The sequence below is a fragment of the Heptranchias perlo genome, chromosome 11 (genome assembly GCF_035084215.1).
Source record: "Heptranchias perlo isolate sHepPer1 chromosome 11, sHepPer1.hap1, whole genome shotgun sequence".
NCBI lineage: Eukaryota > Metazoa > Chordata > Chondrichthyes > Hexanchiformes > Hexanchidae > Heptranchias > Heptranchias perlo.
The window spans coordinates 41,453,305-41,468,695 of record NC_090335.1 but is presented as its reverse complement, the minus strand read 5'-3'; the positions used below and the strand labels follow the sequence as shown (position 1 = coordinate 41,468,695).

The window sequence follows — 15,391 nt, the reverse complement described above, 5'->3', positions numbered from 1 at the left end:
CACACTTTATTATCAAAAACATTTCCTGCAAACTAAACTGTAATCTATGCTCATTTGATTGATGTTGAAAGGCTTAAATATAACAGTTACCATAAATAGAAATACAAATTTAATTTACACAAAATTACTTACTAAAATTATTAAATTCAATGCTATCTATATCTTTGTTGATAAACAAAAATGTAATTTTCTTACCATCCTCTGACAACTTTTAATGAGACCCCTTCAGAAAAAATCCAGCTTGTTGCATCAGACACATCGGTCAAGATTTCACGTTTTCTTCCATGAAAGTTTAATTGATCATAAATAACCATCTAAATCACAAAAGAACATGTTTTTAATCGGTAAGCAAAACAGTTGCCGGAGATTTATTTTTATGTATTTCTAAAAAGTATGACTTACCTTCCCTGGCCTTGGGTTGATTTTCAAATTTTTGTTCTTAACAAGACACTGCAACGCAACAGTGCAATAGATGAAAGTCATGAATTTAACCAATTGAATACCTTAGTCTTATATTTTGATATAGTATACAGTACCTTATATATTTATATAATACACTTTTTATTGAACAGTCCAAATAATTTTAATATTTAATATTCTTATTTAAATTATTAATTTCTTGACTGGGATACTAGATGGAGCACCTCATGATAGTTCAATGTTCCATCTTAGGAAAGGGAAAAGTAATGGACCCATATGCACAGCTCCTATTTGCCAGTCATAGGGTAACTTTAGCAATGGTACTGGAGAAATATCTAGCTCCTTTTCTTGTTCCATCTAGAGGAGACCTCATGGGGTAAATGTGAGAAAATATAAATAAAAACAAAGCAGAGCCATATGGGCACATTGGACAAAAATATAGAATCTTGGATGAACAGAACCTGATGGACTTTAGTTACCAAACTATGAATATTTTACACTTAATGTTCCAAATATATCTAACTCTTGCTATCCCTGACACAGTAAGTTCCTGATCATCGCCAATATAACAAGGATGAATGGAAGCAATTTTATGGAGGAAGGGAATGAAGACCTTGTGATTTGTCAACCCTGAAAACCTTTGTGAACCTCCTAGTGGTCAACTGCAAAACAGAACTGGCAGAAGCTAGAAAGAATGTTGTTTGTCTGTAGTTTCAGCAAAGAATGGCATGTGATACAAGGGGAAAAAAAGTTATAAAAAATTGGGGAAAGGAAAGAAGCTAAGAAAATATGAAGTTTAATTCCAACATTAATATTTGATACATTAAAGGAACAAATATTCAAATTGTCAGGATGCCAACTGTAAAATAACTGAGCCAAATTGCAATGTTACGAAAAGCTTACTTTTAGGGTAGCATGGTGCTATACTTTGTGAACCAGCGCACAGTGCCATGGATTGGTGGTAGAATCACCAAGTGGCAACCAGACATTCCCTTCAAGGAACGAAGGAAACATCAGAAAAGAACATCCCCTTGGGCTGCCTTTGCACACCTCTTTGTAGCACCATTTACAGTGGGACTGGCAATGGTTAAGGAACAAGTTATGCTCTTGCTCTCTTCGCTATGGATAGTGCATGTTATGGGAAGACCAAAACGGGGAAGAAGAAAAATTAATTCAGAAGGCTGAATCTTATCCTGAATGTACAGTAGAAAATAAAGTATCTCACCTTTGACTCTGGTGCACATTTTAGCAGGTTTGATTCTTCAATTGGCTTCTGTTGCAAATGAGTTAGCATTTTAGAAGCTCTTTCAGATGATGCTTGTTCATCCTCTGGTAAATAATCCTTAGACATCTGAAAATATCTGTAAAATACACTACCTACTGTTGCAGAAGGCACAGGTTTTGGGGGGGTTTTAGAATCAACCACACAAGTTTCCGTTTGTAACTGTGAAGACAAGTTTTGTTCCTCAGTTATGTCCTGAGAAATTACAGTTGTTTTGTCCAAATGGTTACTGGAGAGTGACATGCTCACTTCTAATACAGGAACAGGACTCTTTGGATTTTCTTCTTCTTCCTCAATTTCTTGAACTATATTTTTTGTTTGCATCAAATCTAAAGACTTTGCTGCAGATTCAAGTACAGATGTAACAAGTTTGTTAGAATTGTACTGTGTTGTTGAAGTTGGAGAATGGTTAATATTATAGGTGTCCATCGTTGCTTCATTTTCTAAATCCTGTTCTTCATATATTGGTGGTAAAGCAAAAGGATAAATCTTCCTTCTCTTGAAGTCGTGGCTCAGTGATGTGTCTAGGATCAACGCTTCCTGTTCTGAAAATTGAGGTTCCATTTCGTTCTCATTTTTGAGAAGATCTTCCATAGTTTCTCTGTTTTCTGTGACAACGTTTACTAGGTTAGTTAAACGTGCAAACAAGAGTGTAAAGGTTGTCTGTATTTGAGGATTTCTTTCTGCTTCTTCCTCCTCTGCATTTTTTGTACTTTCATTTGTGAAATCGCTCTGGTCAGCTAACTGACTGGACTTACTTTCCTCAAAATCAGCAATTACATTTTCCTGGAAGTCATTTAGTTGGGTTAATTTTACAGAATCATTTCTTAATACAGCAGGACTCTGCGCTGGATCAATAATATTACACTGTTCTGTTTCTATGCCAGTAAATTCCTGGGCCGAGGAATCCGAGTTTTGATTGTCTGTTTCTGGCATCTCTGAAGGTGCTTCTGGCAAGGAATCGTCTGCAGCAGCTACTGTGTTTCTCAGCTCAGTTCTCAGGACCGGTTCTTTTTCTGAATCTTGTGTTCTTACTTGACCAGCATTCACTTTGTCCTTACCTGTTTTAAGTAGAGATTCTGTGATGCCAGTTGTATGACTGGTTGAGATAAGATTTAAGAGGCTTGTATTTGCCTCCTGGTTTATTACATCTTGAACAGGATGTACTAGTGTAAGGTCAGTGTCCACCGGCAATAAAGGTACTGATTTGATACTTTTCTCATGCGGTTTCATCGTCATTGAGACTTCTTTCTCATCAGCACTGTAGACTGAAGGAACATATTCGGAAACATTTTCATGTGTTACCAGAGGTGAGGCTTTACTCTCTCCTCCAGCAATGCTTATCGAGTTATTTCCAGATTCCTCTGGTATCTCTGACTGTACCACTTCTTTCACTCTCTCACCACTAACTTGTACTGTCTTCACTAATTCCTCAGGTGTTTCTTCAATCATGTTCTTCACTGTTAAATTATTAGTGCTCTCATTTAAATCAATATCTTCAGTACCACCCTTTACCCTGGCATCTTTTATTACATCTGAACCTATTTCTACAGTAGTATCATCCTCTTTGATAACTGTGGTATTTAGTTGGGTATGTGGTGTTACTGGTTCAGTGAAAGACACGAGTTCTACGACTGATTTCGCTTCTGATGGTAAGGTTGTGTCACTCTCTGTGGCTGGTCCTGAGTCTGATAAAGGCAGCTGTGTTGCACCAGGTACCTGAATGGTTGTAACTGTCTCCTGGGCAGAAAGCACAATTTTTTGTATAATTCTTTTTGCCATTTCATTCACTGGCTTAACTAAATCTGATACTGGGATGCTGGAGCTTATCTGTATTTTGGAAACCATATATGTTCCGTCTTCTTCAGATTTTGTGTTTTGATTTGTTGGCTCTGCCTGGTCAGCTGTCTGATTGGACTTACTTATTTTTAACTGGTCAGAACTCGACTGAAAATTATTTTCTTCCTCTGAGTTTGCTACACTTTTCTCAAGATCAGCAATTGAATTTTCCTGGAAGTCATTTGATTGGATTGATTTTACAGAATCATTTCTTAATACAGCAGGACTCTGTGCTGGACCAATAATAGTACACTGTTCTGTTTCTATGCCAGTAAATTCCTGGGCCGAGGAATCTGAGTTTTGATTGTCTGTTTCTGGCATCTCTGAAGGTGCTTCTGGCAAGGAATCGTCTGCAGCAGCTACTGTGTTTCTTAGCTCAGTTCTCAGGTCCGGTTCTTTTTCTGAATCTTGTGTTCTTACTTGACCAGCATTCACTTTGTCCTTACCTGTTTTAAGTAGAGATTCTGTGATGCCAGTTGTATGACTGGTTGAGATAAGATTTAAGAGGCTTGTATTTGCCTCCTGGTTTATTACATCTTGAACAGGATGTGCTAGTGAAAGGTCAGTGTCCACTGGTAATAAAGGTACTGATTTGATACTTTTCTCATACAGATTCATCGTCATTGAGATTTCTTTCTCATCAACACTGTAGACTGAAGGAACATATTCGGAAACATTTTCATGTGTTACCAGAGGTGAGGCTTTACTCTCTCCTCCAGCAATGCTTATCGAGTTATTTCCAGATTCCTCTGGTATCTCTGACTGTACCACTTCTTTCACTCTCTCACCACTAACTTGTACTGTCTTCACTAATTCCTCAGGTGTTTCTTCAATCATGTTCTTCACTGTTAAATTATTAGTGCTCTCATTTAAATCAATATCTTCAGTACCACCCTTTACCCTGGCATCTTTTATTACATCTGAACCTATTTCTACAGTAGTATCATCCTCTTTGATAACTGTGGTATTTAGTTGGGTATGTGGTGTTACTGGTTCAGTGAAAGACACGAGTTCTACGACTGATTTCGCTTCTGATGGTAAGGTTGTGTCACTCTCTGTGGCTAGTCCTGAGTCTGATAAAGGCAGTTGTGTTGCACCAGGTACCTGAATGGTTGTAACTGTCTCCTGGGCAGAAAGCACAATTTTTTGTATAATTCTTTTTGCCATTTCATTCACTGGCTTAACTAAATCTGATACTGGGATGCTGGAGCTTATCTGTATTTTGGAAACCATATATGTTCCGTCTTCTTCAGATTTTGTGTTTTGATTTGTTGGCTCTGCCTGGTCAGCTGCCTGATTGGATTTACTTATTTTTAACTGGTCAGAACTCGACTGAAAATTATTTTCTTCCTCTGAGTTTGCTACACTTTTCTCAAAATCAGCAATTGAATTTTCCTGGAAGTCATTTAATTGGGTTAATTTTACAGAATCATTTCTTAATACAGCAGGACTCTGCGCTGGATCAATAATATTACACTGTTCTGTTTCTATGCCAGTAATTTCCTGGGCCAAGGAATCCGAGTTTTGATTGTCTGTTTCTGGCATCTCTGAAGGTGCTTCTGGCAAGGAATCGTCTGCAGCAGCTACTGTGTTTCTCAGCTCAGTTCTCAGGTCCGGTTCTTTTTCTGAATCTTGTGTTCTTACTTGACCAGCATTCACTTTGTCCTTATCTGTTTTAAGTAGAGATTCTGTATTGCCAGTTGTATGACTGGTTGAGATAAGATTTAAGAAGCCTGTATTTGCCTCCTGATTTATTACATCTTGAACAGGATGTGCTAGTGTAAGGTCAGTGTCCACCGGCAATAAAGGTACTGATTTGATACTTTTCTCATGCGGTTTCATCGTCATTGAGATTTCTTTCTCATCAGCACTGTAGACTGAAGGAACATATTCGGAAACACTTTCATGTGTTACCAGAGGTGAGGCTTTAATCTCTCCTCCATCAATGCTTATCGAGTTATTTCCAGATTCCTCTGGTATCTCTGACTGTACCACTTCTTTCACTCTCTCACCACTAACTTGTACTGTCTTCATTAATTCCTCAAGTGTTTCTTCAATCATGTTCTTCACTGTCAAATTATTAGTGTTCTCATTTAAATCAGTATCTTCAGTACCACCCTTTACCCTGGTAATTGTTATTACATCTGAACCTGTTTCTACAGTAGTAACATTCTCTTTGATAACTGTGGTTCTTAGTTGGGAATGTGGTGTTACTTGTGTGACTGAAAATATCATTTCTTCTGCTACTTCTTTTGTTTTCCCTGTCAAAGCGTCGTCACTATCCGTAGTTAGCACTGTTTCTACTGGATGTACCTGTGATGCATCAACTTCACACATGCCTCTTATTAATTCTGCTCCTGATTGTAAAGTGATTTGTTCTTTTTCCTTCTCTTTGATTTTCAAGGCAGTCTCATTGCCTTCTGGTTTGACTGAATGTGATGCATTTGAGTCCTTGCTATCAGAGGTTTTGATTCTCTTTGCCATTTCTTCATTTTGCTCATTAGACTGGGTCATTCTGGAATTATTCAATGTACCTTCCTGCAAGATACCTTGAATTGTTTCCTTAGCAGAATTTGCTACTGAAGCATTTGGCTTTATTGATCGTACAATTTCATCGGTCTGTGTATTTCTTGAATGTGTTTCATCGACTATATTAGACTGTGTATTTTTCCCCATGTGTGAGAAACCAGTACTTTGTTGAAAACATCTGTACCACAAATTGTTTTCTGACGGGCTATACTTGTTACTTGTTCCCATTGATTTCTCACTGATATCTTTTTGTGCTGTTACAAAATGAGATGCTTTTCTGTTGTCCTGTACTTCTTCAACCAACTGATTTTGTTTGAAGACCGGTACTGTTATAATGTCACTATTTGCAATTGTACATGCATTCTCGTTTGAACCTAATAATAAATCTGTTGATTCTTGATAGTACCTGTAGAATACACTTTCATTAGCTAAGGAAAGCCTGTCTCCTCTGGAAATCTTAGGTTCAAGCAAAGAGGCTTCAGCATACTGTAACGATTTTGAAGTGCGATCATGATCTTTTTCAGAAGAAATTTTAAGTGATTGGTCTGGTTTTTGAATGTACAATGCTTTCTCTTTCTGTACATAGCTGGCTTCTGCAATCTCTCGGAGTTCAGTAGTTGTAGTGGCTTCAGAATTGCTAACCCCATCTGACTGCATTGCACTCGGGGCTGCTTCTGTGGCAATTGTTGAGACAGTATCACTTGGTATCTTGAGATGTTTATTATTCTCGATTACAATTGTTGATTTGTCTCTAAAATTAGCATTGGTAGCTATATCTTCATTTCTTGCTTCATTTATTACTTCAACAGTTGTTAAAGTGGACGAATTATTACTCATTTGCTTTTGCAATGCTTCAGAAGATGACTCCTCATTTACATGTATTATGTCAAGTACTGATTTCCTTTGTGTTGTTTGACTGTACTCCTTTGATGGTTTATCGATTGTAGATCCATTATCTGTTGTGAGACTCCAAGTGGATAACTCTGTTACGTTATCTTTGCCTTTACACTTTTTTGGTGTGTCACTGGCAGAGACATCAGGAATACCCGCTTTGTTATTGGACATTTCAAAGGTATCTGACATTGTTGTGTGTCTATTTGTCTGAGTCCTGCCGGCAATTTCCAATTGTACATCATATTTATCACAAGTTTCATTAGGTATTAATTTCGGTGTATCTAACTCATTGCTCAGGTGGATTGTTTTTTCTGGCTCTGTTAAAGAGACAATTTTACCCACAGGTTCTGTCTTCTCAGTCTTTTTTTCCATATCATCTAACTTTGAACCAATAATTACAGGAACTGTTAGAGCCCGATCTTCTGCTGAATCAGCAACAATACCTTTTCTTTGCCCATGAGTGTTACCAGTTTGTTGGTCAGTCTCTGTTAAGGGTATAAAATTATTTGAATTGACAGGTTTCAAGTTTTGAGTTGTTGCTGCTTCAACTGCACCTACAGTGGAGCAGTGTGCCTTTGGTACATCTGTTTCATATTCTTTTTTACTGATTGTCTTTAAAGCGGACGGGACATGTGTCTCCTGTTGGGAGTTGTCGATAATAGTTGTTTTGGGTGAAATATCAGTTTGGGCAATTATTTTACCTGTTGTTGTGTCAACATAGACTTCATCCTTGTGGCTCTGATCATCATGCTTAGTGATTAGATTATCTTTCAGAACTAAGCATTGTGCGGCCCTATCTACCACACCTCTTCCTTTTGAATGCAAGTCTTCAAGTGTCAAAGTTATAGTTGGGACAAACATGTCATCTGGATTGACAGCAGTTATCTTTTGTATGCCAGTTGTGTTTGATACTGATGTATCAGTTTGTAATACTTGTTTCTTGGTGCTATCTATTGTGGCTGTTGTCATTGCACTGCATTCATGTTCTACTTTAGTTATTTCGTCGTGGCGTGGTCCAGTTAATTCTATTTCTCTGCTGACTTCACTGAGAGAACTTTGCAGTGTCAGTGTTTCATTTTCTGTTTTTGCATCTTTGACCCACCCAGGTTTGTTTGATGGAAATTTCTCTGTGCAGATTCTGGGCTGTAGTTCATTATTTCCTTGGCCATTATTAGGTAGGTTACCATCATTTATTAAGGTTATTTTTTCTTCTAATGGTGTTTGGATCCCAGTCATTGTTGGAGCTTGCAAAAGGATATCATGGCTAGTTTCTTCCTCCAATGGATTCATAATTTGTTGATCAACCAATGAAATTACACTTTTCTCATCCACTTCAGAGATTGTGGCATTTAGTGGTTTAAATGGTTTGCTCCGAGATCTCCTTCTTCTGATCCTCCTCGCTCCACAGTAAGTTGAATAAGTGATGGTTGGTTGAAGAGACATGTCTTGTTCATTCTCAGAATTATCAGTTTGATTGGCTCCATCTTCTAAAACTTGGCCATTATTTTCTTTGTGTTCACCAGCTACAGTTTGCAGCTTTGTTAGGGTTTTCTTATCAACAGCACCCTTGTCTGTACTCACTGAACCAACATCTCTTTCCAATGAAAAACTTCCATTGAACTTTTCCTGTAATTTCCTGAAAGTTGAAAAAAAAAACTGTACTTAAAATTATAACTCTCACATTTTGGCCATAGTAACCTAGTAGTTATGGTAGTGGAATAGCAACATAGAAGTCATGAGTTCAAAACCCACCACAGCAAGTTGTGAAATTGAATTCAAGAAATGTGGTAATTTGTGGGCTAGCACCAGAAAACACGATGGAAATGCTTTTAAAGAACCTTGCTTAAAGAGTACAAGGTGAAATGGTTAACTTATTTCTTGTTTTTATTTTTCTTTCTGTTCTAACTTAGGTGTTCAGGTAACTTTCTGGCACCTGAGGCCAGTGACATTTTTACCATACTTCATTAATATTACCACAATGAGTTTCCCCATGGGAACCCACCTGTATCTGTATTTTTTTGGAGGAAGAACAGGACCACCTGTCTTTAAATGCTTTCATGGTCTTGCCCCACTTTTATCTCTACAATCTCCTACAGCTCCATAACCCCTCAACATTCTGTTCCCCTGACTTAGGCCTTCTGTACTTCCCCTCTCCTTTGCCCCACCATTGATGGCACAGCCATTAGCAACCTGAATCCTACTATCTGGAATTCCCTCTCTAAACTACTTACTTCTCTGTCCTCATTTTAAAAACCTTCTCAAAACTCATCTTTTTGACCAAGCTTCTGGCCGTCCCTCCTAATCCTTCGTGGCTTGGCATTGGTTTTCCTTACACCTTAGTGTGAAGAACCCTGGGATGTTTTCATGCTGAAGGTGCTATATAAATGCATTGCTGTAGTTACCTCCCGATCATTCCAAGGTGCCACAAACATTATTACTCAGATTAGTCAATCTGCAGTACATAGATATATGAAGGCTCTCGTCTTGTTAAATTTTGCCATTATAAAAAGGCAAAATGTTGAAATATTCACCATATGCTCCAGTGTCATCTCGAATATCTGTGAACCCTAAATGATCAAAATGGCTTCCACTGCAGCTTTTTCACTATTTTACTATGAAGTGACTTATCATAGTATCATAGTATGTACTGCACAGGGAGAGGCCATTTGGCTCATCGTGCCTGTGCCAGCTCTTTGAAAGAGCTATCCAATTAGTTCCATTCCCCTGCTCTTTCCCCATAGCCCTATAAATTTTATCCTTTCAAGTGTTTATCTAATTCCCTTTTGAAAGTTACTATTGAATCTGCCTCCACCGCTCTTTCAGGCAGTGCATTCCAGATCATTACAACTTGCTGCATAAAAAAATGTTTCCTCATGTCGCCTCTGGCTCTTTTGTTGATCACCTTAAATCTTTGTCCTCTGGTTATCGACCCTTCTGCCACTGAAAACAGTTCCTCCTTATTTACTCTATCTAAGCCACTCATGATATTTTTTTTATTTTTTTTTATTTTTTTATTCGTTCACGGGGTGTGGGCGTCGCTGGCAAGGCCGGCATTTATTGCCCATCCCTAATTGCCCTCGAGAAGGTGGTGGTGAGCCGCCTTCTTGAACCGCTGCAGTCCGTGTGAACACCTCTATCAAATCTTGCCTTAACCTTCTCTGTTCTAAGGAGAACATGATGTGGAGATGCCGGTGATGGACTGGGGTGGACAAATGTAAGGAGTCTTACAACACCAGGTTATAGTCCAACAGCTTTATCGGAATCACAAGCTTTCGGAGCTTTCCTCCTTCGTCAGGTGAGGTTACGAAGGAGGAAAGCTCCGAAAGTATATTACGTGGTACTTTATCAAATGCCTTTTGAAAGTCCATATACACACACATCAACTGCACTATCCTCATCAACCCTCTCCGTTACTTCATCAAAGAACTCAATCAAGTTATTCAAACATGATTTTCCTTTAACAAATCCGTGCTGACTTTCATTTATTAACCCATACTTTTCCAAGTGCCAATTAATTTTGTCCCAGATTATTGTCTCTTGGACTTTCCCCATCACCGACGTTAGGCTGACTGACCTGTAATTGCTGGTTTATCCCTCTCCCTTTTTTTGAACAGGGTTGTAACATTTGCAATCCTCCAGTCCTCCAGCACCATCCCCATATCTAAGGAGGATTGGAAGATTGTGGCCAGAGCCTCCGCAACTTTCACCCTTACTTCCCTCAGTACCCTAGGATGCATCTGGACCGGGTGACTTTTCTACTTTGAGTACTGCCAATCTTTTAAGTACCTCCTTTAACTATTTTTATCCTATCCAGTATCATTACTACCTCTTCCTTTACTGCTACAATGGCAGCATCCTTTTCTCTGGTGAAGACTGATGCGAAGGACTCATTTAGTGCCTCAGCCATGCCCTCTGCCTTCACAACAAGATCTTTTTTGTACCTATTTGGTCCCACCCTTCCTTTGACTATTCTTTTACTATTTATATGTTTACAAAAGACTTCTGGGTTCCCTTTTATGTTAGCCATTAATCTATTCTCATACTCTCTCTTTGCCCCTCTTATTCCCTTTTTTAGATCTCCTCTGTACTTTCTGTATTTAGCTTGGTTCTCTACTGTATTGTGAACCTTACATTCGTCATAAGCCTCCTTTTTCTGTTTCATTTTAACCTCTATATCTTTAGTCATCCAGGGAGTTCTAGCTTTGAGTGCCCTTCCTTTCCCCACAGTAGGAATGTGTCTACTCTGAAACTGAACCATCTCCTCCTTGAAGGCCTCCCATTGTTCAATTACTGTTTTGCCTTCCAATTTTGATTCCATTCCATCTGGGCAAGATCCCTTTTTAACTCACTGAAATTCACCCTCCTCCAGTTAAGTATTTTCACATTTGATTGTTCCTTGTCCTTTTCCATAACTATTCTAAACCTAATGATGTTATGAACACTGTTCCCCCAAATGCTCCTCCACTGAAACATGCTCCATCTGCCCCACTTCATTCCCTAGAACTAGATCCAGCACTTCTTCCTTCCTGGTTGGGCTGCAAACACTCTGTTCCAGAAAGTTCTCTTGCACACATTTCAGGAATTCCTCCCCCTCTTTGCTCTTTTCACAGTTACTGTGCCAGTCAAATTGTGATAATTAAAGTCTCCTATTATCACTACTCAATAGTTCTTGCATCGTTCTGTAATTTGCCTGCAAACTTGCTCCTCTATCTCTTTCCCACTATTTGGTGGCCAATGGTATACACCCAGTAGCATAATAGCTCCTCTATTGTTCATTAATTCTAACCAAATAGATTCTGTCTTTGGCCCCTCAACTATATCACTCTTTTCAGTGCTATAATAGTTTCTTTGGTCAATACTGCCACCCCCTTCCTTTCTTTCCTTCCGTATCTTTCCTGAAAACCTTGTCGCCAGGAATATTAGGTACCCAATCCTCCCCTTCTTTGAGTCAGATCTTGGTTATTGTCACTATGTCATAGTCCCATTTGGCGACTTAAGCCTGCAGCTCACCAATCTTATTTACCACACTACATGCATTTACGCACATGCGCTCCAAACCTATCTTTGATTGCCTCACATTTGCCTCCGTCTGATCCCTCCTATTTCTGAACTATTTTTTCCTCTTGTGCTACTTGTCCCTCCCAGTCCTCTGTGTGCCTTGTTTCTCCTCTCTAATTTTTCATCCTGGTGCCCACCCCCTGCCAAATTAGTTTAAACCCTCCCCCACAGCACTAGTTAATCTTCCGGCGAGGACATTGGTCCCAGCTCCAATGAGGTGCAATCCGTCCATCTTGAACAGATCCCTCCTGCCCCAGACCTGGTCCCAATGCCCCAGGACCTGAAGCCCTCCCTCCTGCATTATTGCTCCAGCCATGCATTAACCTGTCTTATCCTACTACTCCTATACTCACTAGTGCGTGGCACCGGGAGTAATCCAGAGATTATTACCTTTGAGATCCTGCTTTTTAACTTCTTCCCTAACAACTGAAACTCTGACTGCAGTACCTCGACCCTTTTTCTTCCTAAGTCATTGGTTCCCACATGGATCACGACTTCTGGCTGTTCCCCTTCCCCCTCAAAATGCTCTGCACCCTCTCAGCGATGTCCTTTACCCTGGCACCAGGAAGGCAACACACCATGCAGGACTCACGTCGGCAGTTGCAGAAATGCCTGTCGGTCCCTCTAACTATCGAATCCTCTATAACAACTGCATTTCTTTTGCCCCCCTGTGCAGCTGAGTCTCCCACGGTGCTGTGGATTTGCTCGTGACTGAACTCCCCCGAGGTGTCCACACCCTCACTGGTATTCAACACTAAATACCAGTTTGTGAGTGCCACACTCCCAGGGGACTCCTGCACTGCCTGCCTGTTCCTCCTAGTCCATCTGATGGTCACCCACTCCCTGTCTGCCTGAACTCTCTGTTGCTGTGGTGTGACCATCTCCTGAAATGTGCTATCCACAAAACTCTCAGCTTCCTGTGCGCACTGTAGTGACGCCAGCCGGCCCTCAAGCTCAGAAGGTCTGAGCTCGAGCTCGAGCAGTTGGTGGCACTTCCTGCACATGTGGTTTTCCAGGATGCTTGAAGTGCTCTGAAGTTCCCACATGGCACAGGACGTGCATGCGATGGGCCCCAGCTGTCCTGCCATGTTATCTACAGTTATTTAAACTGTTTAGCTTTAAGGCAATTTACTGTTTATCTAACACTAAGGCAAATATTAACTAACCACTAAGAACAATAATCACTAAAAACACTAACCATTGAACTAAATACTTACCCTCGGCACTCCTCCTTGTCTTGTGACATCACTTTTTGACTATTTCTTGATTTTTTTGATTCCTCACATTGCGCCCTTTATGCTCTGCTCAGTATTAGTCCTAGTCTTTTTAAGAAATTTTATGTATTTTTTTAATTTAAGTTTTAAAAGTTGGTAGATTAGTTTATAGTTCCTTGCTTTAAATCACTTAGCATCTCCTTCCCCCTCTGCACCTAATTCCCACAATCACCAAATTCCAAATTCCCAGTTGAAAGTCCTCACTCTGTTAACAATTCACTCTGCTAACTTATGGCATGTGGTGTTGAAGGGGAAGCAGGAAGTAACATAATTCGTAAATAAATGCACTATGAGCCTGATCTCCCCCTACAAATATTTCCAGAGAGCGTCTGCTTTAAATTCGATATCTAGTTAGGACACTGACAATAAACTTCAAAAAGCAGAAATGCAGTTTTATGCCATAACACTTGGAACCACAAAACTCTCTCATTTACATGACAAAAATTAAAGGGGGCACATTTTGCTTTATGTGTAAAGTTAAAGAAAAACTAGGGATATTTATAATGGAGGCTCAGTTAAAAAACATCTTTAACTTTACACACAGAACAAAACATATCTCAAGTTACATATTATTATGCAGTTAAGTGAAGACACATTTTACAATAGAGTGGTTCCTGCTTAGAAAGTGCCATGTGCGATAATTCTGAAGATCCAGTCTTCTACCATTATTAAAGAACATTTAGTGTAACCAAAAAGCAGCACATGCCATTCAGAGATTTCAGCCATTAGAGTACTAGTCGGTCAATCCTTTCCGGCTTTTAAAATGTTTAATTATTCTGTTTGTGCCTGTGGATCTGTTTTAGAGGTGGGAGCAACGTCAGAAAAGTTGGCCTCTAAATGGCTAAAATCCATCCACGAAGACTTATTTTTCAGCCAGTGAAGCCTTAGAATTCTTAAGATTTATCTTGTTAGGTTATAGATACAACAGGTGAATCTTTGTGGTGATTTTCCCATGTCAGTGACCTGCTATGAAAGGATGCGTTATCAATTCTTCAACATCAATATCACAACCATGTCTGAACAAGATAGCTTATACATGGAGCACCTACTATTAAAAATGATATACAGGTTACTGAAGCCTACCGCAGCAACATGCACTGGAAATAAAAAATGTATCAATGGTCCTCATTTGAAAGAAAAATGTTCCTTCATGAAAATAACTCTGGCATCATGGAGTTAATTCTCACCTTGGGCAGCAAACTAGCAGAGTGGACTGCCCACACGTTATACCATTCCCAAAATCAATGGAAATGAAAACATAGCAGGTTCTATAATGGGACAAGTGATCCACTCCGCTGGCTTACCACCTAAATGGTGATGGTGACATTAACCCCCATCTGTTGTTGAGTTTGAGACCATCTGTTCAGCTGCCTCTGCCACATACCCACTTCCCTTGCCCACCAATCCAAACTTTCGCCAAGGTTCCACCCTGCCTTAGCCCTAAATCCATGTCTTTCTCTAGCTTCTCTCTCATCTCCCCTCATGCCATCTCCGAGCTCATCTTGTCCATGAGACCCAGCTTCCTGCTCTCTTGACCCCATTCTCATTAAAGTGCTGACCAACCAACTTCCCTTCCTGGCCCCCATGCTAGCTAACATTGTAAATGGTTCCCTCTCCTCAGGTACTGTCTCCCTAAAAGTGAGCAGGTAGTAGAAATGCTCTGGGTGGAATTGAGGAATAGAAAAACATGCAAGACTTTGGTAGGCGTTGTCTACAGTCTTTCTGATAGCAATGATAAAAAAGCGGGATGCATAAATACGGAGCTCAGAGAAGCTTGATGCAAAAGCAGTGCTTATAATGGGCGACTTTAATTTTCACATAGACTGGGAGAAGCAGAACAATTCAAGTCCCAAAGGCAGCAAATTTCTTGACAGTTTTCTAGAATAACATGTTCTTGAATCAACAAGATGACAGGACATACTAGATTTAGTGATGAGTAATGGGCCAGAATTAGTCAACAATCTAACGGTAAGGGAACACCTAACTAACAGTGACCATAATATGACTGCATTCGATGTTACGAGGGAGAAGGGTGAGTTACAAAGCAAGGTTTTAAATTTAAGTAAGGCTGATTTTGAAGGGACGTGGCACAAAT

The 15,391-nt window shown here is 39.7% G+C and overlaps 1 protein-coding gene across 1 annotated transcript in view; it reads right to left on the bottom strand.

Moving 5' to 3' along the window:
• LOC137326834 (very large A-kinase anchor protein-like) overlaps positions 1 to 15,391 on the bottom strand; it is a 68,944-nt gene that overhangs the window by 48,285 nt on the left and 5,268 nt on the right. Inside the window, exons 4-6 of the mRNA XM_067992214.1 lie at positions 1,646 to 8,600; positions 403 to 450; positions 196 to 314 (exon numbers count right to left, since the gene is read on the bottom strand). Coding sequence (XP_067848315.1) covers positions 196 to 314; positions 403 to 450; positions 1,646 to 8,600 — 7,122 coding nt within the window. The remainder of the gene's footprint in view (positions 1 to 195; positions 315 to 402; positions 451 to 1,645; positions 8,601 to 15,391) is intronic.